Below are 24,525 nucleotides of genomic sequence, written 5' to 3'. Positions count from 1 at the left end.
CTCTAAAATCAATAAAAGAAAGTTGTCTTTTAAAAAAAAGCTGAGGCTCAGAGAAGTCGAGCCCCTAATTTTAGGCCAATAGCCAGGGAGTGGCTTAGCCACCATCCAGTCTAAGATCTGTTTGACTTCAGGGCCTTGTTCTCTCCAGGGCCTCGCCTCCCTAAACGCCTCAGGTGCATTCTGCCCTGTATGGCCCCCAAATCCAAATGTTTTACACTACCTGTCACCGTATCACCCAGTTCACCAACGTTCGAGGCTGCTAAGTGCTGCTTCTGCAAATATATAGCGTCAAGAAGACACAAGAAATACGGAACTGTCTGGGTCTATCAATTGTGGAATAACCGTATTACTGAAATGAGTGTTTTTGTCTCATTATTATGCAGCAATGAGTCATTTAGGGGAGGACCAAAAGGGAAAGTCCTGCTTCTTGTCACCTAAGTGTCCGTGAGAACCGCTTAGGCGGGTAGAGGCACAACGTGGGTGCTGGGAGTGGAGCTATCAATTCTAGATCCCCACCCTAACCCGCCCGGCGGGTCGGTGGCGAGAAGCCCCGAAGGGGTTAAACGAGGCTGGGGGAGTCCAGCCACCGCCTCTTCCCAGCATCGCGTCCCAGAATGCCTCAGGCCCCCAGCCAGTTCCCGCACCTCGCGAGACTCCGCCCAGTCTCTTCCCCGAACGTCTGCCAGTCCCCCTCACTGAGCTCTGAGAGAAGCGAAGGGCGGGGAGGGCGAAAAGGCGAACCGCAAGGTACGCCGGGAAGTGTGGTCCAAGGGTTTCATGCAGCCATATTCTTCCGGAGCGGGGGAGGGCAGAGAGGCAGCCGGGACTACGATTCCCAGCAGCCCTTTCGGTTTGTTTTTGTTCAAAAAAAAAAAAAAAAAACCCCACACTCCCCCTCCTCGCTCTTCACACACACTCACACACACCCACAGCAGACACTCACACAACCGGGCGCCGAAAGGAAAGCCGCGTCTCGCCTTCCCGCCCCGCTACCAGTCCTGTGTCGGCACCTCAACAGAGCGGGAAAGCGGAGGCCGGAGCCGTGACCTCTGACCCCGTGGTTATGCAGAGCCGCCGCATTCCTTAGCGATCGTGGGGCTGCCGCCGCCGCCGCCGTGGGCGACTGACGCAGCGCGGGCGCGTGGAGCCGCCGCCACCCCTCCCCCATCGCCGCCCTCACGCCGGGTCTCGCGCCAGCCGGTCCCCGCACGCCCGCCCCCTATCCCCGGCCGCACCCGAGGTCTCGCGCGCCGCCGCCGCCACGCGCCCCCCGCCGCCGCCGCCCCGCACCGTAGCCACCTCAGCCCGCCCCGCCCGAAGGTCCCGCGTGGAGCCGCCGCCACCGCCGCTGGGGAGGAGGAGGAAGATGAAGGACAAACAGAAGAGGAAGAAGGAGCGCACGTGGGCCGAGGCCGCGCGCCTGGTGAGGCGGGTCGCCTAAGGGGGCTCGGTGGGGGGCCGTGGGGGTGGGCTCCTCACGCACCCCCACAAGGAGGGGGAGGGGCGAAGCCCTGCCCACCGCAGGAGGGGCGGGGCCACCCTTCCTCTAGGAACTCGACTATCCTCCTAGGCGTTGGGTGGGGAAAGGTCCCCCGCCGGGATGGATGTGGCGCCTTTTTCTGCACGACCCCCCCACATCTAAATTCCTGCGGAGGGGCGAGCTGGTAGGCCGGCTCCTCCCCCTCCGGGCGGCGGGGCCCCAGGCTCCCCTCCCCCACTATTTGGCAGCGTCTGGGGGTCTGGGGCAGCTTGGTTTATGTACTCGGGGAGAGTTAGGTTTCCGGGAAGGGTCGGAAGCTCCTCCCTCGCTTCCTAGTGGGCCCTGGGGTGGTGCTTTTGACTCCAGGGGTGGGGAAGCGCCCCCAGTTCCAAGGACGCGAGTGGCATTTTGCGCTTCCCCAATCTATTCCAGGTGTGTGGAGGGAAGCAAGTGCTTGTTTACACCCAGCTTGAACCCTCAGCCACGGCCTTCAAACTTGAGTGTTGTGCGGGGACACCTGGGGAGGTTGTTAGGAATGCTTGTCCTAAGGTCTTCTTAAGAGAAGAGTCCGAGATTCTGGAGCATTGCCTGAGTATCTGCATTTTAACCAGCTGCCCAGGTTGATTCTAATGCAGGTGGCCCAGGACCACAGTTTGAGAAACGCTTACTACAGTGTTTTACTTCATAAATTAGACCGGAGATAGGCAGGGAACTGACTACACTTTGCAAAGAATGTATCTGTGTGTGTGTTCTATTCCTTAGTGTTCTGGTGCATGTATACTTGAGGTGTTGGACAAAGACCAAGTGTCTCTGTTTGAAGATACTGCTCGCTGGAGACTTAGCAAGGGAGAGAGTAATTTGAGTGTCTGAAGCTGCCTGGTGACGGGGGTTGTGAATTTTTTGTTTTCAAAGTATGAGGCCTTTTAAGTGAAATGTATTCCTTTTGAATTTGCACCCACAAAACACTTTGGGACATATTCTTATAAAATGTTGCTGATGACAATAGTAATGGGTTGTGTTCCTCTCAGAAATGTCACTTTAGAACTGTCAGAGCAGGATTATAGTGCAGATAGGCATTGTTTCTCTTGACATCCTGTAGTTTTTGTGTAATTGCAGTAGTTCACTTTTAGTGAGTGAATTTCAACCTTTCAGTCTTTTATTGGGAAGTGTGGTTCCTGCTTTAAAGGTGTTGTGCAAAAGAGATGAATATGTGTTGGGGGTCGTTACATATCTGTGGTACACCTTTTTCTTGAAGTCTGTAAAACTCAGTTGTTGACTTGTAAGAGTTAAAGATGTTTGGTTTATAGCAGAATTTTCACTGGTGTTCCTGATCACCTTATGGGGGCATTTGTTGCCCAAGGAACATAAATAATAATTGTATGCTGAAGTTCTGTGCTTCAGTTTGTTTTGGCATATGAAATTTGGAGCTTTTGAAGTTGCTAATTTATTTTTTTTCTGATTCAGTCAAACTGGAAGCTTTGGCTAACTTTCAGGATTCCTCCAGTGTTGCTTCACCTGAAAACAAATTTTAGGCCTCACAGAGAGTAGAGGAGAGCCAAAAGGATGTGCTCTCTTTCTTCTCCAGGTTGAGTCTTGGGTGTTCATTGAAATTCTCTGAGTTCCTGTTACGCAGGTGTTTATGGCTCTGGGCACCAAAAGGAAATTTGCTCGCCAGAGTTTTACTTGTTAGAGGTAGGTTAACAGTACCTTTAAATACTGTTATTTATGTCCTGACAGAATTCTAAAGGCTGTTTATCTCAAAGCTCTGTTGGTTTGGTTCTTACTAATTGAAAGTCTAGGAATTTGGGGTCCACTATTCTGTTAAGCCTCTTTAGGTTCTTTTTATTTTTCTTTCTTTTTTTTTTTATGATAGGAAAGAAGGGAGGGAGGGAAGGAAGGAAGGAGAAAGGGAAGGAGGGAAGGAAGGGAGGAAGGAAGGAAGAAAAGAAAGGGGTTCTTGAATTTACTATGATCAGTATCATTAGTTCAAATTTATGCCAGGTTTTCCGTATACGTTCTTTATCTTCTTTTTCTTTGGCTGGCTCTTCATTTAAAAATAGTAATACAAATAGAAAGTGCTTTGGTGCACCTAAAAATGCAAAAGACAACACCTGGGAACATGGTGCATAATTCTGCATATCATTTATTGTTTTTTGTTTTTGAGTTTTTCTTGGTGGGTGAGGGGGATCTTTCAGGGTCCTCTCATTAAAAAAAATATTGCTGTAACAAACTGAGTGCTGGAGAATTTGTGAGAACTTAAACAGGACAGAAAAGAAGCTTGACTAGAGTAAGCTGAAATGAGAGGGCATTAGATTAAATTTAACTACTTTTTGGACAGGTGAATTTGAAGTGCTTGCCATGGCAATCAGATGCACTTGCTTGGGGGCGTTTTATATTGCTTCTGACCTTGCTCAAATGGCAAGAGTGATACTGGGAACCCTTTAAAAAAGTATTTTGGGCCCGGCTGGTGTGGCTCAGTGGTTGAGCATCGACCCATGCACCATAAGGTCACCAATTCAGTTCCAGGTTGTGGGCCCAGTCCCCAGTGGGCGGCATGCAGGAGGCGGCCAGTCAGTGTTCTCTCTCATCGATGTTTCTATCTCTCTCTCCCTCTCACTTTCTCTCTCTCTCTAAAATCAATAAAGAAAAAAGAAATTAAAAAAAAAAAGGTAGTATTTTGGTAGGAAAGAAAAGACTTCTGGAGAATTTTACTAGTGCAGTATGCCCCAGGAGATTTTGCAAATGTTAATTATGTTGAGAAGTAGATACTCTTTTAAACATTTTGTAGTATTGTCTTTTTTAGTTGTAAGAGGTAGACTTTAGGGGGTTGGATGGGTGTAAATCCTCCTGCTTGTTAGTAGCAGTTTGTTTGGGAGAAATAGCCAAGGGGATTTCCCTTTAGATTGAATGCCCTTAAATGGATTCTCCCTGGCTCTGAGAAACTCTTCATTGCACAGCTTTATCTTTCACTTTGATTCATGACTGACCATTCTAACATCAAACATTTTTTTATCCCCTTTGAAGTAGGAGGAGAGAGATCCCGCCCCCACCCCTTTTTAAAGTGTGCTCTAGAAAGACAGACTAGGAATAGAAGAACACTGCTGAATTGTTCTTATACTAAAAGCTGGAGGCATATACAGTTGTAAGAAAAGTGAATACATTGTATCTTTTAATACAATTTCCCTTTAGAGATTTTGTTTCCTGTGCTTTAGATTCTCAGGCTCTTCTTAATTATTGTTTGAATAATTGGTAATTTTTCAGATTCATGCTTCAAAAAAATTTATCCTACAAAAATTCACTAGCTCACCTTACACTTAATTAGTATCAAAGAAATATATCTGAGATGGTGACCATTAGTTTGTCCCAGGGTTTGTTGTGGGTTTACGACAACACTGCCTAATTTGGTATTTACTTAGGTTCTTGGAATACAAAGATAGATAAGGTTTGCCCTTGAGGAGCTTATGATCTTCTGGGGATGGGGAAAGTCTAGACTCAGACAGAATTTTACTACAGGCATGATGAGTACCATCATAGATGTATAAATGGTAAACACTCATCCTGGTTCCTGCTTATTGTCCAGGTATGCTTAGGAATAGTTCCTCCTTTCACGTTCAAGTGCCCTGCTTTGGAAGATAACTCATGTGTTTTGCAACTATGGGGACTCTGAAAAGACAATTTACTTCTGCCTGGCAGAGATCAGAGAAGGCTTTCTGGAGGAAGGTGCTTTCCAAACTGAATCTTGAAAAGAGAGATTGAGAGAGAGAAAATTTGCAGGGTGGAGAGTGTAGGAATTGGGTAGACTTACACATAGTTATTGGGACCTAAAGTGTGTGGAGTATGTTTGGCAATCAGGTAGAGAGACAGGTAGAGACCAGATCATGAGGGCCTTTTATGCCTTCTCTAATCTGTGCCAGTCACTGTAGGCACTTACATTATCTCCAACCTGTAAAACAACTCTGAGAAGAAGACATCAGTGTCTTTCCTTCATAAATGAGGGAACTTAGGCTCAGATTGGGTAGGTTACTGCCCAAGTTGAGAAGGCCAGAATTTGACTTCATGTCTGTCTGTTTCTGGTGAGCCAGTGGATTCTCTAGAAACTAGGTTGCTGTTGGGGATTTTAAAGCAGGAAAGTGATGAGAGCATGTTTGTTTTGTTGTGTTGACCTCAGGCTATAGCAAGTATTGTGAGAGCAGGGATTTGGTCTTACTTACTGATGAATTCCTAGAATTGTTCCTGGCACAGAGTATTCATATATTTATTAAATGAAAAATGGCAGCAGAATAAGAATGGATTTGAGGCCTGGCCCGTGTAGCTCAGTGGACTTAGAGATCTCGGTTAGATTACAGATTAGGGCACATGCCTGGGTTTCCGGCTTGATCCCCAGTAGGGGGCATGCAGGGAGCAGCCAATCGATGTATCTCTCTCACATCGATGTTTTTATCTCTCTAAAAAAATAAATAAAAACATACTTTTTAAAAAAATGGATCTGAGGAAAGCAGGATTGGTCGCAGAGATATTAGCAAAGAGGAAGGATGGCCCCTAGGTTTCTGAATTAGGTGATTAGACAGGCTGCCAACCAAGGCGGGGGATATTGGAAGAAGAAAGCAGATGAATTAGAGTAGGTGATCAAGGTGGGGGCAGGGATGCCCAATACAGAACTGAATATTTGAGTCTGAAGTTTGGGGTGAGATTCCGGCTAAAGGATTTGGGAGTTACCAGAATTTAGGTAGTAGTTGAAACTGAGATGATAATGTTACCCTGGTTAATAGAGGTTTTATCTGAGCATCTATTTCTCCAAAACTTCCTTTGTGCTAAGGGCTCATGTTCTTCCATAGTGCAGACCTTCAACAGCAGTCCTGTCAGACTTCTTGCATCGTGTTTTATCTGTGGCAGAGCAGTACTTAGTTGTTATCGTTGTTGAATGACTGTAGGATGTTAGTATAGTTTGGATTAACCTCAGCACCTGCACAGGTAGAGAGAGTACAAAAGTATTGACAGACTCTTCTTTTTCTCCTTGAGAAGGCCACATTTCTAAAACAACTCTTAAGTTAGAGAGCTGCAGTTGTTCACTGAGAAACTACTGCCATAACTTATGGATGATGCTAACATAAATGGGACGTTCTGTAAAATAAATCCAGAGACAAGGAAGTAGGGAACAGACTGACAAACCTAAGAAGGAAGGTGGGAGGGTGGGGAGGCAGGAAGAGATAAACCAAAGAACATATGCATATATGCATAACCAATGGACAGAGACAATAGTGTGGTGAGGCGTGGGGGGAGAATGGGGAGAGAGCAGGGAAGAGGGTATCAATGGGGCAAAAAGGAGGGACCTTTGTAATACTTGCAACAATAAAGATGAATTTAAAAATAAATAAATAAATGGGACATTCTGTTCTATTATTTTGCTTGCACCAACCATGTAGAATCATAGCATCATGTTGTCAAATGGCAAAATGTGCTGTGGCAGTTAACACCAGAATTTCACAACTTAGTGGCAAAAATCATCATTTAAAAATATGGGTACTAATCAAACTTCTGATTGGTGGATATAAATGGAAATATTATACTGAATTCAGAACATTTACATTTCTTCAGGTATTGGAAAACTACTCAGATGCTCCAATGACACCAAAACAAATTCTGCAGGTCATAGAAGCAGAAGGACTAAAGGAAATGAGGTTTGTATTGCTTTTGTTGCTTAACATGAGTGTTTCATAGGACAAGTGTCTTTCTGTAGTTATGTAGTAGTAAGTGTACATGTGCATGTGTATATGTACACATACACACACTCGTGTCTGGTGGTAGTGGGGAACTATCTTAGGTTATATGTCCTGAGTATTGGATGGGAGTGCCAACATCCATTTGTTTTCATCAGAGGTCCAGTGGCTTTCCCCACATCCTTGCTCTCCCTTAAATCTTGACATGGAGCTTGTTTTTTGTGTAAGGAGTCTGCACATTTTCTCTGGTACTGTTTTATAAGTTTCAGTAATAGAGAAGGGGTGGACTCTGATGGACTGTATTGGATCTAAAAGTACCCTTCTCTCTATACTTTATTTTAGGATCAAAGAAGGATGGGATCATCACCATAAAACCTACTGGCTTTTTTTTCCTCCTGATTCTAGCCATTTGTGATATGAATATAGTAAATTTTGGGGTGACCTTGATTTTGTTATCCAATGGTGTAGTTTTTCCTGGAGAAGCAATAAGTTAGAAACACAAAAGGAATTGCAGTCATGAAAACCAGTCACTGGTTTTCTTTTAAATGTAAGAGGAGAGTTCAGCATAGTCTCTTCTTGGGACTCAGAATAAACAGCATGTGTTTTTGCTAGTTAAGCTTTAGCTTCTTGGAATTAACCTTTTAGGATCAAAATATACTCACTTTACAGTTATTGGTTCAAACATTCTTGAGTTGACATTTTGTGAGAAGGGGAGACCAGGATTGTCTAGATCACATTCATTTAAATAGCACCTATGCATGGTATAGTGTTATAATTGTGCTTTATTTTTGCTTTTATGGACTATTTCCCATCATGCTGCCGTCTGCACTGCTGTTGGACCATTATGCCTACAGAAGGTAAATTAGTCCCTTTGGGACAGATGGGATTAAGAACCTTAACTTGTTTCTGCTTCTTGCTCTTAATAGGAATTCTGAAGTAGTTATGATGGCTATGATGAGTGAGCAGCTCTGTAATTTGTAGACAGAGGTATGGTGTGTAGGAGTCACATTGTTCGCAAAAGGACTCTGCCAGTATGCCATTCTTCCTTGTAGCAGAGATTTTAGCACACCCACTTGATACTCTAGATTCTGCTCAAGGTTTCTTTTAGAGATTGGTTCTTGGTGAAAATTCTTTTAGTATCCACTGTGTTCCAAAGCAGAATAAGTAATAGGTTTTTTTCTAATGCCTATTTTAGACTCAGAAATTATTTTTAACACTGCATAAATTAGGGCCTCTAGTTCTAAAAAGTGCTAAGAGGCTTTACTTTATATTTATATATTTTTAAATCCTCACCTGGGGATATTTTTTTCATTGATTTTTTAGAAATAGTGGACAGGAGGGGTATGGGGGGAGAGTGCTAGACATCGATTTGTTGTCTCCCGCACGGCCTCAGCTAGGGCCAGGGATTGAACCTGCAACCCAGGTACGTGCCCTTGACCGGAGTTGAACCCATGATCCTTTGGTCTGTGGGCTGGTGCTGTAACCACTGAACCACACCAGCCAGGGCTGTTGATATATTTTTTAACATGCTGGGGAGAGGGAAGAGGAGGTGCACAGGTGAACCCTACCACTAAGCACATGCTATTGCCAAATTCAGTTAACAATAATAATGGGCAGTTGTCTGTATTTTTAATAACTTTTCTATTTTAAGGTCCAGTAAGTAGCCTCTAATTTAATGAATTATTGTTTTGCAGTCTACTGTTGTAGCAGGGACCAAGAAATAAGAACATGCCATCTCTTTTTGTTTTGTTTATGATTTGAGCACTTTTGGATACCAAATCCATTTGCCTTTTGTTTGTATATTCAAATTTAAGTGATTGCTCTTGGGTAAATGTAGACTAAAACCCATCCTTTCCCCTTCCTAACAGAGAAAAAGCAAATGAAATACTATTCTTTTGTGTGCTTTCACTGGAGGGGGTTGTGTGCTTGTTTTCTTGGGATAGCACCATTGATTATGTTGTCTTCTGTTTACAGTGTTCTATGGCAGTTTCTGAGCATGATATAGAGGCTAGAAAATATGGAGGCTAGGAAATTTGGTTGTGTTTTTAATTTAAAATTTTTTATTTATATGTTGGGTAATGTGATTTTTCAAAACTCCTGAGTTCTCTGGGTGTGTTTATATGAATTTCATCTGTTACTCTTTTGCTACTTTCAAAGTGGAATTGTTGTGATGGGATTTTTTTTTTATATTTCTTGCTCTGCTTCTTGATTTAAGAATGAATCTGAACATCTTAGATCTTTGTGTAAGTGGGCATATGGATTTGTGTGACCCTCACCTATCCTTGTATTTTTTTTTTTACAGTGGGACATCCCCTCTCGCATGTCTCAATGCCATGCTACATTCTAATTCAAGAGGAGGAGAAGGGCTATTTTATAAACTGCCTGGCCGAATCAGCCTTTTCACACTCAAGGTAAGTAATATAAACTCTGTTTTAATGCAGTGGTTCTTAAGGTTTTAGTGTGCGTAAGAATCACGTGATAGGTCTGAAATGAGGTCCATGAATTGGCATTTCTAGTTTTGTTTTTTTGCACGTGCCCGGAGCGGGAACTGAACCCAGGACTCTGGTCTGCAGGCCGCTGCTCCAACAGCTGAGCCAAACTGACCAGGGCTGAATTGGCATTTCTAATAAGCAAGCAGGTGATGCTGATGCTGTTGGCCCTAAATGGCTATTGACTGAGATGTTCTTGTATGAACAGTGTATTAGGAAATATTTAGTCATATTAGCTGTTGTGTCTACATTCACCTTTTCTTTGTCTATGTCTTTGTAGATTGTATGTCATAGAGGGATGAGTATGTGTGTGGGGGTAATTGTAAATGTGCCTTAATTAGGATTTTGTTTGTAATAATATTGTGAAGGATAAATTGCTGAGCAACTAAAGTAAGACCTGCTCTATGGAAAATAACTGAAATGTGAACACACTTATGGAAATTCAAAAACTCATTAGCATTTATTAAGTGACACTAATTACATAGGAAGAGAACTTAATATGGTAGAGTTTATAATAAAGCTGAAATGACAGGATAATTTTTTAAATATGTTTTTGTTGATTTTTTAGAGAGAGAGGAAGGGAGAAAGAGAAACATCGATGTGAGAGAGAACATTGATCAGCCACCTCTTGCATGCCCCCCCACCAGGGATTAAGCCCACAACTTGGGCATGTACTCTCACTGGGAATCGAGTCAGGACCTCTCAGTCCATGGGACAATACTCAATCCACTGAGCCACGCTAGCTGGGCCTAATTTTTTTTTTTTTACCATTTGTGCTGTACATGGCTATCATGTAAACCAGGTGTTGGCAAACTATTTCTGTAGAGGGCCAGTTAATAAATAGTTTAGGTTTTGTGGATCATGCTTTCTCTATCACAACTTTAGCTCTGCCGTTGTAGCAGGAAAGCAACCACAGACAATACACAAATGAATGGGCCTGGCTGTGTTCCAATAAAACTTAATTTACAAAACCCTGCAACAGGCCACATTTGGCTTGGGGCTCTAGTTTCCTGACTCCTGATGTAGACATAGATGATCTATTGATGATAAGGAAACTGAAAATTTGATGCTGGCCCTTATACACTTCCATAATGTAGTTTAAATTGTAGTAGTCCATGTATAAAATTTTCCCTTTTAGTTTTGTTTTCTTGATAGACTTGTTTTCTTTAATTCAAAGTTTAAAACTTGAACAAATATTAACTATATAACCTGCAGTCATGAAATTTGATCTTTGTGTATACACCAAGTTTATCTTATGTTCAGATGTCTGTGCTGTTTTCTGTATTGTTTTTATTTCTAGTATTTCAGACTTATTTTTGTTAAGAGGCAGCATAATGTAATGTCAGGAACTGAGCCTTGGGAGAGAAAACCCTCAGTTCAAAATCTAGCTTTGTAACTTGAGAATATTTTAATTTTTCTTTTTGGTGGTATGTACATTCCTGACACAGAATCAGTTCTTAATAAATGGTAGCTTTTTTTTTCTTTATTGATTTGAGAGAGAAAGGAGGGAGAGGGAGAGGGAGACAGAAACACCAATCCCACTGGGGATTAGGCCCACAACCTGGGCATGTGCACTGAGCCACACCTGTGGGGCATAAATGGTAGGTTTTACGGTATTCTTTTAGGTTCCTCATCTTTAATTGCTTATTAATGGCAATTTTCTGTTATACATAATGTGGTTATATGTAATTATGTATAATTAACCATATTATATATATTACAAATACATACGCTTGTTAATGGCCTATTTCTATTTTAAGAGAGTGAAAAAAAAAATACCTTTTTCTATGAACACCTTGAACGGTAGGAACTGAGTTTTATTTGTCCTTGTAATATGGCTCTGGGCAGAATTCTAGGCATAGTCCATGCTTGAGAAATATTTGAACTTAGTTACATTTTTACCTTTAATATATGAGTAAACGTCATTGTATGAATATGCTGTAAACTCGGGATGTTCTGTTAGTCTGCAGTGTTCTGAGATGAGTGGATTAAAGATGTTCTCTCATCTGCCTTTGGCTTTGTTGCTTAGTCTTTACAGGGTCTTGCTTGTTGGAGTTGTATATAACTTCTCTGATATTCTTTTCGTTCTTTTTGGGTTAATGGTTTACTTGTCTGCTTTCCCCAGTGAGACTATAAACTCCTTGAGGGTAGAGACTAGTTCTTATTCATTTCAGTATTCATCCACTAGGAAACTGTGCAAAGTAGCTATCAAATGCATATTTAATGAATGAATTAGTATATAATGGTTACATTCTGATACTTTATTATCTTTTTATTTTGACATTTAATGATAAACATTGCTCATTATTTTGATGAAACTATCCCTAGATCTGCCTTTGGCATCTAGCTCATATCTCAGCTGAAATGAAAGGTGTTTACTGCTATGGCTTTGGTAGAATTTTTATTTGATTAATTATCTGTGTATGTCTATTAATTTTTACATGTTATAAAAGCAGTATATACAGATGCAACAGGGGAAGTGAAAATCCATACATTCTGCTACTTTTAACAATCATATTAATATTCTTAAAAAATTGGATCATATTTTCCTTGTAGCCTTTTTTAAAAAATCCTCACTCAAGGATATTTTTCCATTTATCTTCAGATAGAATGGGAGGGAGGGAGAGAGAGAAACATTGATTTGTTGCCTCCCACACGACCCTGACCAGGGCCAGGGACTGACCCACAACCAAGGTATGTGCTCTTGACCAGAATTGAACCCGCAGCACTTTGGTCCGAGGGCTAACACTTGAACCACTGAGGCAAACTAGCCAGGGCACTTTTTCTTTCTTAAATATTTTTTTTAATTGATTTTCAGAGAGGGAGAGGAATAGAAACATCAATGAGAGAGAACATCGATTGGCTGCCTCCTGCATGCCCCCCACTGGGGATCAGGCCCACAGCCTGGGCATGTGCCCTGACCGGGAATCGAACCAGCGACCTCTTGGTGCATGAGTCGATGCTCAACCACGGAGCCACACCAGCCGGGCTCTTTTTTTTTTTTTTGTTAATGTTTATTGATTTTTTTTAGAGAGAGAGAAACATTGGTGAAAGAGAAACATCGACTGGATGCCTCCTGCACACACCCCCCACTGGAGATCGAGCCTGAAACCCGGACATGTACCTGACCAGGAATCAAACTGGGACCTCTCAGTCCATGGGATGACACTCAGTCCACAGAGCCGCACTGGCCGGGCTCCTTTTGGCTTTGCTGTTTGCTTTGTTAATATATTTGCCATAATGGTACATAGAGACATACCTTATTCTTATTAAAACTGTTGTAGGAGTCTAGCCCGGCTGGGATGACTCAGTTGGTTGAGCGTCATCCCATATACCAAGATGTCCCTAGTTTGATTCAAGGTCAGGGCACATGACTGGGTTGTGGGCTCGATCCCCAGTAGGGGACGTGCAGGAGGCAGCAATCGATGTTCTCCTCTCACATTGATGTCTCCCTCTTCCTTCCTCTCTCTCTAAAAATCAATAAAGATCTTTTTTAAAACTTGTATGATTCTAGATTCCAGATAATGAATGTGTGTTAATCACTAGTCTCTTGTTAAATGCCTCATTGTCACAACACTATCTCCCAGAAGTTGTGTAGGCATTTACTTTATTGTTATGCAGGAGTGAATAAGAAAGAATACCAAAAATCTGAACCAGCTAAATTACCATTCTTGCCATCTGAGAACTCAGGTCTGCCCCAATAAACACTGAAAATCAAGGTGGTGTTAACATCTTTTGAAAAAATATTATCCTCCATTTTTTTATTTTGAAAAAATACCAAACAAAAATTAAAGGAGTAGTACAGTGACTACCCCACCCATCCAGCTTTCTTACTAATTGTTAAAAATGTGCCACATTTGCTTCCTCTCCCCCCCCCGCCCCGTGTGTGTGTATATGTATATGTGTATATGTATAAATATATATGATTTTTATCAGAACCATTTGGAAGTTTTAACTAGTACTAGTACTTCACCCCTAAATATTTTAGAATGTATGTCTTAAGAGCAAAGGTAATATTCTACATAACCACAATATCAATATCACATTCAAGGAACTTATAATATGTACTATATAGTCTGCATTATATTTTCTCTAGTTCTAAAAATTATAGCTTTTTTATTTTTTTTTATTTTTAATCCTCACCAGGGGACATTTTTCCATTTTTTTGTTCAGATAGAGTGGGGGAGTGGGGAGAGAAACATTGACATAAAAGGGACACATCAAGTGGCTGCCTCCCGCACGACTCAGCCAGGGCCAGGGCCAAACTGCAACTGAGGTACGTGCCCTTTGCAGGAACTGAACCTGGGTCTCTCTGGACCGCAGGTCAACACTCCAACCGCCGAGCCAAACTGGCCAGGGCTATAGGTTATTTTTTAACTCGAGCATTATCAAGAGTCATGTATTACATTTGGTTTTCATGTCTCTTTAATATCCTTTAATATAGGATAGTCCCTTGCTTTATTTTGTCTTTTATGGCATTGATATTTTTAAACAGTTCATGTCAGTTGTCTTATGGAATTAAATACATTTTTAGCCCTGGTCAGTTTGGTCAGTGGTTAGAGCATTGGCCTGTGTACCAAGGAGTTGCAGGTTCGATTCTGGTCAAGGGCACGTACCTCGGTTGCAGTTTGTCCCCGGCCTAGTTCAGGTCGTGCAGGAGGCAACTGGTTGATAAGGCTCTATCACATTAATGTTTCTCTCTGTCTCTCTCTCTTCCCCCTTCCTTCCTCCCTCCCACTCTATCTGATGATAAATAGAAAAGATATATCCTCAGGTGAGAAATTAAAAAACACAAAACATTTTTAAAGGTCTAATGAAAGTGTAGGAGTCTTGGTTATTTCCAGACTCCTTTATGTTTGTACTGTTAGATCAAGTCTACTATTCCAGATTCTAGCCACACAGCCACTCAGCCTCTCATCCGTGAAGGTTGGGAGTGATGGAATGTCTTGTGTAGTGGTTTACTTAAGTGTCAGGTTCTTGTCTGTGATGAGGGACGAGAAGACACAGATTATTTAATTCATATTTCTCATTTTTTCTTTTTTTTAGTCCTCACCTGAGGATATTCCATTGATCTTCAGATAGATAGAGTAGGAGAGAGGAATAGAGAGAGAGGGAAAGATGGATGTAAGAGAGACACATTGGTTGCCTCCCTCACCGGGGCCAGGGCCGAACCACAACCAATGTATATGCCTGCCCTTGGCCAGAATCAAACCCGGGACTCTTTGGTCTGCGGGCTGATGCTCTAACTGCTGAGCCATACTGTCCAGGTCTCTCATTTTTCCTTTTGAAGGTGAGTGACACCTCTGAAATTCTGTGGATTTTTTTTTTTGCTGAAGCTTTCTCTCATGTGTTAGGGGGAAAATATGTGCAGAATGACTTGGTAGTTTTTCTCCCCTGTCTGTAAATATCTTCTATTGAGCTATGAAGGTCAGAATTATATTTATCTATGTGGTTTTGCTACTTAGTAGAAAAACAGTTTTTGGTTTTGTTTTTTTTTAAGTTCTGGATACATTTGTGTAGCCTTGTCCATGATTACCAAAGGTTTTCTGATAAGCTGAAGTCTTTTTGGGCATGCTGGGGTTCCTTCTCCGATCAAGTTGTTTTGGGTAATGTGACAGTACATTTGATACTTTATTTTTATTTAGAATTTTTATTGAATCTATTAGGACAACATTGGTCAATAAAATAAAGGTTTCAAGTGTATAATTCTGTAATCCATCATCCATCTGTATATTGTGTTTTGTGTTCACCACCCAAGTCAAGTCTCCTTCCATCACTATTCCCTCTTTATCCTCTTCTACCTTCCCCATCCCCCTTTCCCTCTTGTAATCACCATAGTTTTGTCTGTGAGGTTTTTTTATTTTTATTTTTAGTGTTTTTAATTCTTACCTGAGGATATTTTTCCATTGATTTTTTGGATAGAGTGGGAGGGAGGAAGGGAGAGAGAAAAACATCACTGTGAGAGAGACACTTCAGTTGGTTACCTCCTGCATGACTTGACCAGGGCTGGGAATCAAACCTGCAACTGAGGTATGTGCCCTTGATTGGGAATCTAACCTACATCTCTTTGGTCTATGGGCTGATGTTCTAACGCCTGAGCAAAATCATCCAGGGTAAGTTTCTTTTTGTTTTAATCCTCACTTGAGGACATTTTTCCATTTTTTGTTCAGATAGAGTGGGAGAGTGAGAGAAACATTGATGTGAAAGGGACACATCGAGTGGCTGCCACCCGCACAACCCAACCAGGGCCGGGGATAAACTGCAACTGAGGTACACGCCCTTAGCGGGAACCGAACCCGGGTCTCTCTGGACCGCAAGCCGACACTCTAACCGCTGAGCCAAACTGGCCAGGGCTCTTTTTTTTTTTTTTATAAGTCCTCACCTGAGGATATATTTTTCATTGGTTGTGTGCGTGTGTGTGTGCGTGAGAGAGAGAGAGAGAGAGAAACATCGATTGGTTGCCTCACTCATGCACCCTTACCCAGGATCAAACCTGCAACCTGGGTATGTCCCTGACCAGCGATCAAGTGCCCTGACCAAAAATTGAACTGAGACTTTCAGTTCATGGGACGATGCTCAAACCAATGAGTAAGACTGGCCAGGGCATTATTTATTTATTTATTTATTTTATCCTCAACCAAGGACATTTTTTCATTTTTTTGTACAGATAGAGTGGGAGGGAGAGAGAGGAAGAGAGAGAGAGAGAAACATCAATGTGAGAAAGACTCATGGACTGGTTGCCACCCACACGACCCCAACCGGGGCCAGGGACAAACTGCAGCTGAGGTACGTGCCGTTAGCAGGAACCGAACTTGTGTCTCTGTGGATCATGGGCTGACGCCCTAACTGCTAACCCAACCTGGCCAAGGGTCAGGGCATTATTTTTTTTGAATCCTCACCCGAAAATATTTTTTCATTTATCTTCAGATATATTGGGAAGGACGAAGGGAAGAGAGAGAGAAACATCAGTGTGAGAGAGACACATCCACTGGTTGCCTCTGTTCTGACCCTGACCAGGGCCAGGGACTGAACTGAAATAGGCACATGTCCTTGACCGGAATCGAACGCGAAACTCTGGTCCTTGGGCTGACACTTTAACCACTGAGCCAAACCAGACAGGGCCAGGACATTTTTTGTTTTTTTTTTCTTAATTCTTTCACTTTTTTCACCCAGTCTCCCACACACACACACACCCAGCTGTGAGTCTGTTCTCTGTATGTATGAGTCTGTTAATAGATTCTTGCATAACTCCGCAGAGCTACTCCTCAGGGATGCATGGGATAGATGAAATCTATCCATACTTTGAATTCGTGATTTGAGTTGCTTTCCTTAAGCTGTTCCTGAAGTCAGCTGTTGCTTGGTTAGAGGCAGGATTTATATCAATTTTTTACAGTTGGGAGTTTTCATCTTGTAAAACCACTGTGGCCCTGGCTGGTTTGGCTAGACAATTACAGCATTGGCCTGAGGACCAATGAGACTCGGGTTTGATTCCAGTCAAGGACATGTGCCTGGGTTGTGATTCATCCTTGGCCCTGGTAGAGATCCTGCAGGAGGCAACCAGTTGATGTGTCTCTCTCACATTGATGTTTCTCTCTCTCTACCCCTCTCCCCCCCCCCTTTGGGGGAAAAAAAATGTCACTTAGGTCACATGTCTATTTGCATTCTATTCCTCATATGGCAATATAGGCCTCAGCCTTCAGAGTCTTTTATTTAACAAGCTCAGTTTAATCTTTTTAATATATAATAGAAACTATTTAAAAATATATAAACCAACATCTTGGTAAAAGAAATAGATGGCTACACTTCAAGTATTCATCCATTAAAATCCATAGTTTGCAAATAAAGGGAAAAGTAATTGGAGGAAGAGAGGGAAATAATTATTGCAGTTTCACAATGTTATTTATGGAACTATTAAAATATTTATGTATTGCCCTGGCCAATTTGGCTCACCAGTTAGAGCATCTGCCTGAGGATTGAAGGGTCTCAGGTTCAATCCCTGGCCCCAGTTGGGGTTGTGCAGGATGCAGCCAACGCGGCTCTCTCACATTGATGTTTCTCTCTCCCTCCTACTCCCTCTAAGTTTTTATTTTTTTGTAATGAACCATATATATATATTTTTTTAATCCTCAACCGAGGACATTTTTCCATTTTTTGTTCAGATAGAGTGGGAAGGAGAGAGAGAGAGAGAAATGTTGATGTGAAAGGGACACATCAAATGGCTGCCACCTGCACGACCCAACCAGGGCAGGAGACAAGCTGCAACCGAGGTACACGCCCTTAGTGGGAACTGAACCCAGGTCTCTCCGGACTGCATGCCAGTGCTCTAACTGCTGAGCCAAACTGGCCAGGGCTAATTTTTTTTCTTTTATTGATTTTAAGGAGAAGGAGAGAGAGATAGAAACATCAGTGAGAGAGAACATCAATTGGCCACCTCCTCCCTGCCCCCTACTGGGGATCCGGCCCACAACCTGGACATGTGCCCTGACCGGGAATCAAACCGGTGACCTCTTGGTGCACGGGTTGACACTCTACCACTGAGCCACACCGGTTGGGCTTCCTCCCATTCTCTCTAAAAAACCAAGAGAAGCCCGGCTGGTGTGGCTCAGTGGTTGAGCGTCGACCTATGCACCAAGAGGTCACCGGTTTGATTCCCTGTCAGGGCACATGCCCAGGTTGTGGGCCCGATCCCCAAGAGGGGGGCATGGAGGAGGCAGCTGATCAGTGTGTTCTCTCTCATCGATGTTTGTATCTCTCTCCCTCTTCCTTTCCCTCTCTCAAAAATCAATATAGAAAAATATATTTTTTTTATCCTCACCCGAGGACATTTTTTGTATTTGTCTTGAGGTAGAGTGGGAGGGAGAGAGAGAGAAACATCGACGTGAGAGAGACACATCAAGTGGTTGCCACCCACAAGACCCCAACCAGGGTGGGGGAAACTGCAACCGAGGTACGTGCCCTTAGTGGAAACCGAACCCAGGACTCTGGTCCGTGGGCTGATGCTCTAACCTGAGCCAGACTGGCCAGGGCAGCTTTACTTTCTTGTTCAGCAAAAGTAGCTTTTCATATCCTTAGATGGGAACTCTTCAGTTATTATGGCCAGTTGGTTTGAATTTCTATACTCGGAGTTAATTATATTGGGGCATTTCTAATCACAGGTGTTCTTATCTATGCCGGAAAGAGTACTATATGGTGGGTAGTAAGAGCTCTGGACTCCAGGAGTCAAGGTTCCAGCATAGCATTTCATGTCTTATCAAATATTTCTGTTTATACACCTTTTCACTAACATTAAGGAGTTGAAATTGATTTGTTGTTTAAATACATGAGGTGTAAAACCCTCTTACCTCATAAAATGGAGCTGCAAAATATAAGTAGATGACTGAAACTGCTTGGCTTCTCCATCTCTGTGGGTTCTACCATCCCCACCTATCCTCCAAGTACCCCAGACATCTTTCCCAGACCCTGGTAGAGTTAAAAATCAGGAGAGCCCTGGCCAGTTTGGCACAATGGTTAGAGCATTGGCCCGTGGACCAATGAGTTGCAGGTTCGATTCCTGTCAAGGGCACGTTCCTCGGTTGCGATTCGTCCCCATTCCTGGTTGGGTCGTGCAGGAGGCATCCAGTAGATGTGTCTCTCTCACATCGATGTTTCTCTCTCTCCCTCTCTCTCTTTCTCCCTCCCACTCTATCTGATGATAAATGGAAAAATATCCTTGGATGTGGATTTAAAAAAAAAAATCAGTAGTTACTTCCTGTGCTCACATTCTAATACCTAGACTATTTTTTGTGAAAATTAAGGCATTCCTGGATATATTTCTTTCCTGTTCTTTTGTAATGCATTTGGTATTTACTAGAGGCTGACTTTTTTATTGCAAACCCTGTTCCAGTCTGTAGGAGGTCTGCCTAGAGGCCTGTAGAGCAGCACCATTTGCTCTGGATAATGGTCACAGCAGTTTAGTTTTGATGAAGGCTTTGACCCTCAAATTGGTAAAAGGTTCCTTATTTGAGTGATTCTCCAGGAATGTCTAGAACCACCTTTGACAAAAGGGGTATTCCATTATCTGACAGGATTCTAAATTAGCGCAGGGAAAAGAGAATTTGATTGTTTTTTGAGCTCTGGTCAGACTCTGGTTTTGTGTCTGAGAGATGAAGCTGCCTTTTATCCTGAAGTTCACAGACCTATGAGAATGAATTGGTAAAGGTCAGGTAAGAGAGTCTTGGAAAGCACTACTGCTGGAATGATTTTGTGGTAGCTGGGGGAGGGTACGTGTGGGCAGGATGATAATTTCAGGGCTGCTAAAGTTGTGTGGGTGTGTGTATATATATATATGTATATGTATTTAAATTTTCTTTTTCTTGATATTAGAGGAAGGGAGAGAGATAGAAACATTGATGAGAGAGAGCATTGATTGGCCGCCTCCTGCATGCCTCCCACTGGGGATCAGGCCCACAACCTGGGTATGTGCCCTGACTGGGAATTGAACTGGGACTTCTCAGTCCATGGAACAACACTCAACCACTGAGCCACCCTGGCTGGGCAAGTGATGTATACTTTTAAAACATAAAGGTTATAAACATTTTTTTTAAATCTTTATTGTTGAATGTTTTACAGATATTCCTCATTTTTCCTCCATTCACCCCCTCCTCCCAACTCCTGCCCCCTTCGTGCCTTTTCCCACACTGTTGTCTGTGTTTCATTGTTTATGCATATATGCATATAAGTTCTTTGGTTTATTTCTTCCCACCCCTCAACCCCCTTCCCTTTGAGATTTGTCAGTCTTGCAACCAATTTGTGCTTCTTTTTTTTTTTTTTTTTTTTTTTTTTTTTATCCTCACCCGAGGATATTTTTCCATTTTTTGTACAGATAGAGTGGGAGGGAGAGAGAGGAAGGGAGAGAGAGAGAAACATCGACGTGAAGGGACACATCGAGTGGCTGCCACCCGCACGACCAACCAGGGCCGGGGACAAACTGCAACCGAAGTACGTGCCCTTAGCGGGAACCGAACCCGGGTCTCTCCGGACCGCAGGCCGACGCTCTAACCGCTGAGCCAAACTGGCCAGGGCCAATTTGTGCTTCTTAATCCCTTCACCTTTTTCACCCATTCCCCCAAACCCCCTCCCATATGGCAACCAACAAAATGTTCTCTATATCTATGAGAATGTTTCTGTTCTGCTTGTTCATTTTGTTTGTAGATTCAATTGTTGATAGATACATATTCATTGTCATTTTGTTTGTTCACATTTTTTATTTTTTTCTTTAAAAACACCCTTAAACATTTCATTATAATAATGGTTTGGTGGTGATGAACTCCTTTAGCTTTTCCTTGTCTGGGAAACTATATGGCCATCGATTCTAAATGACAGCTTTGCAGGATAACGTAATCTTGGTTGTAGGTTCTTGCTTTTCATCACTCTGAATATTTCTTGCCACTCCCTTCTGGCCTGCAAAGTTTCTTTTGAGAAATCAGCTGACAGTCTTATGGGAACTCCCTTGTAGGTAACTAACTGCTTTTCTCTTGCTGTTCTTAAGATTCTCTCTGTCTTGAACCTTTTGCATTTTGATGATGATGTGTCTTGGTGTGAGCCTTTTGGGGTTCATCTTGTTTGAGACCCTGTGCTTCCTGGCCTTGTATGTCTATTTCCTTCACCAAGTTAGGGAAGTTTTCTGCCATTATTGTTTCAAATAGGTTTTCTATTTCTTGTTCTCTCTCTTCTCCTTCTGGCACCCCCAAATGCGAATGTTGGCACACTTGAAGTTGTCCCGAGGCTCCTTACACTATCTTCATTTTTTTTTATTCTTTTTTCTTTTTGCTGTTCTGATTGGGTGTTTTGCTTCCTTATATTCCAAATCAATGGTTTGCTTCTTGGCTTTACCTACTCTACTATTGAATCTGTGTAAATTATTCTTTATTTCAGTTAGTGCCTTCTTCATTTCTGACTGTGCATTCTTCACTTCTGACTGGCCCTTTTTATGCTCTTGAGGCCCTAACTAAGTTCATTGAGCATCCTTATAAGCAGTATTTTGAACTCAGCATCTGTTAGGTTGCGTATCTCCATTTCGCTTAGTTTTTTCCTTGGGGTTTTGTTCTGTTCTTTCATTTGGGACCTGTTTCTTTGTCTCCTCATTTTGGCTGCCTCCCTGTGTTTGTTTCTGTGTATTACTTAATGAGAGGTATGGAGCTATCTGAGACCAGATGCTGCTTGTTTGAAATAATTTAGGAAAACCCGAAGCAGGATCCAAGACAGGTCAATCCTATGGTTAAGCAACTGGCAACAGCTTGGGTGGGCCTGAAAGTTGGGGGGGGGGGGGGGCGTGCTCAGGGAATCACCAGGGCGGGACAACCAGTGTGAGCCAGGTTGCTGGAGTCCCAGATATGGCGGCTGTCTGCCGCCCCAGGGAAGGGAAGGGCTCACCAAAGGAACAAAGGCCTCTGGCAGCACATTTGTCCTGGAGAAAGCCCCCTCTCTAGCCCTCGCTCCAATGCCAAACAGCTCAGTTCTTCCCTGTATGTCTCTGGCGCCCTTCGAGCTGCCTCCCCTCCTAGCTTAGAGGGAGTGAGTCTGATAAGTCCGTGCGCAAGCCCTTTAAGAGGAGCTGCCTTAGCCTCCCTGAGCCTCAATTTCTGCTGTTTTTTTCAGCCAGAAGTTATGGGGATTCCCTTCCTGGCACTGGAACCCTGAGCCTTGCTCCTGGTGTGGGACAGGGACCTCTCAGTCCTCAGGGAGGACCTTCCCAGCCGAGGTGTCCTCCTGATTTTTATCCACCACACGTGGGTGTGGGGCCAGCCTGCCGTGCCTCCACCCCTCCTACCAGTCTCGATGTGGCTGCTGCTTTAATTCCGTCGTTGTAGGACTTCCATTCAGCTGGATTTCAGGCGGTTTTGAATATTGATTGTTCTATAGTTTAGTTGTAACTTTGATGTGGTTGTGGGAGGAAGTGATTCAGCGCTTACCTACGCCGCCATCTTGACCAGAAGTCCTGGAAAAATATCAGTTATAAACATTTTTAAAAAGTATAATTTTAAAGGACCAGGGTTCTAGGAAAATGAGATTATGTGCGCTATAGGACTTCTTTAGACAGTGTTTGAAAAAATACTTTTCTTTGAGTCAGCCAATATGAAAACAGAATCTGATCTCTTCTCAGTCCTTCAGACTTTTTGGGAGAGTTATTTGAGGAATTTATTTAGTCTAAGAAAGTTGCTTCTTAGTCTAGCATAGCTAAATCTGGAAGAAAAGATGGAAACTGATGTTTAATTGAGTGCTAGGCATCATGTTCCTCATATTGGTCTTTTTGAAACATAAATATATTTCCTATGTCTGTACTAATGGGGAAACAGCCTGAAAGAGTTTGAGTAAATGGTGCAAAGTCACATTTTTGGTTGAGAGATTTGAATTTGACACATGGGGGATAGGTTTGGAAGTTTAAAATTTTGACTGACTGAGTTGGTTCTCAAATATTTGAGAAACTTATTCAAGGTTCTGAAAGAATATCTGGAAATTCTTTATTCATCATGGAGTGGGAGAGGAATATGAAGCGAAAAAGATGTCTGTTTTTTCTGTTCTGGAAGATGCTGTCTTTTTTATTCAGTTTGAACTACATGGGCTTTTTTTTTTTTTTTTATAAAAAACCCCACCATTTTTTTTTTAATTGGTCAGTGTTGGTAGAAGTTTGTTACAAAACTGGGCCTGTGGAATGTGAGGGGAGGGGTCCATTGTCAGATGTCAGCACTAGAGCCAGTGCAGCAGAGCCCTGTGGTGGGCTGTCTTCACCCCTGAGAGGGCAACAGGGCCAAATACAGTCGCTCAAAAGAAAGAGGTCCCTTGGGCCCTACTCCTTGGCAATGGCAAAGGGCTTTTCCACCTCAATCTTGCCACAGTCTGCAATGATCACATCCTTCAGGGGCTTGTCCCGACCATCTGTCTTGGTGCTCTCCACCTTCCGTACTACTTCCATGCCCTCTAGAACTTTGCCGAACACTACATGCTTGCCATCCAGCCAGTGAACTACATGGGCTTTGAAATGTATGCCTTTAAGCTAATCTTTTGTTTTAGTCTTTTTTTGTTGTTGTTGTTAATCCTGAGAATATTTTCCATTGATCTTTAGATAGAGTGAAAGGGAGGGAGAGAGAGAAAAGTCAGTATGAGAGAGAGACACGTATCGATTGGTTGCCTCCCACAGGACTTGATCAGGGCTGGGGATTGAACCTGCAACCCAGGTATGTCCCCTTGATCAGGAATCGAACCTGAGACCCTTCTGTCTGCGGGTTGATGCTCTAACCACTGAGCCAAACCTGCCAGGACTGTTTTAATCTTTTCTTTGACTCTTCATGTCAGTTTTTCTTTGGTAAATTAACTCCTGACAGTACTCCTTTTAAAGCTTTTTTTTTTTGCTTGTTAATCCTCACTGGAGCATATTTTTCTATTGATTTTTAGACAGAGTAGAAGGAAGGGAAGGGGGGAGGGAGAGAGAGAAACATAGATGTGTGAGAGAGAGAAACATAGATGTGAGAGAGACGCATTAATTGTTTGCCTCCCGAACGGCCCTGACTGGGGGCTGAGGATTGAACCTGCAACCCAGGTACATGTGCTTGACCATAATAGAACTATTGATCCTTTGGCCTGAGAGCCATCTCTCTAACTGCCGAGCTAAACTGGCCAGGGCTAAAACTTTTTTTGTTTTGGTTTCCATTTCCATTGCTGCCACCTTAGGCTGAGTTAATCCTCATATGCTGGATATGAAATAGCTCAGGCTTGGTCTGCTTGCTTTTACTTTTGCCCCCTTAGAATCTGTTTTGCTACTTTGTAATCCGCACTGTAGCCAGAGGGATTTTAAAAAATAAAA

General features: G+C 42.8%; 1 protein-coding gene across 7 annotated transcripts in view; it reads left to right on the top strand.

Moving 5' to 3' along the window:
- Positions 1-24,525, top strand: part of ASXL1 (ASXL transcriptional regulator 1) — an 86,755-nt gene that overhangs the window by 9,964 nt on the left and 52,266 nt on the right. For 2 of the 7 annotated variants that reach the window (XM_036245126.1, XM_036245122.1), the window contains exons 1-4: positions 1,590-1,664; positions 7,076-7,158; positions 8,052-8,054; positions 9,500-9,608. In XM_036245126.1, the coding sequence (XP_036101019.1) occupies positions 1,605-1,664; positions 7,076-7,158; positions 8,052-8,054; positions 9,500-9,608 (255 nt within the window). In that variant the 5' untranslated portion in view covers positions 1,590-1,604. Of the gene's footprint in view, positions 1-908; positions 1,424-1,589; positions 1,665-2,952; positions 3,173-7,075; positions 7,159-8,051; positions 8,055-9,499; positions 9,609-24,525 lie in introns of those variants that run through there. The other 5 variants (XM_036245128.1, XM_036245127.1, XM_036245123.1 and 2 more) reach the window with 4 other exon arrangements.

Source organism: Molossus molossus, unplaced genomic scaffold (assembly GCF_014108415.1).
Source record: "Molossus molossus isolate mMolMol1 unplaced genomic scaffold, mMolMol1.p scaffold_m16_p_6, whole genome shotgun sequence".
Taxonomy (NCBI): Eukaryota; Metazoa; Chordata; class Mammalia; order Chiroptera; family Molossidae; genus Molossus; species Molossus molossus.
Note: the sequence above shows the minus strand (reverse complement) of the source record. Positions and strands in the feature narration are given on the sequence as shown.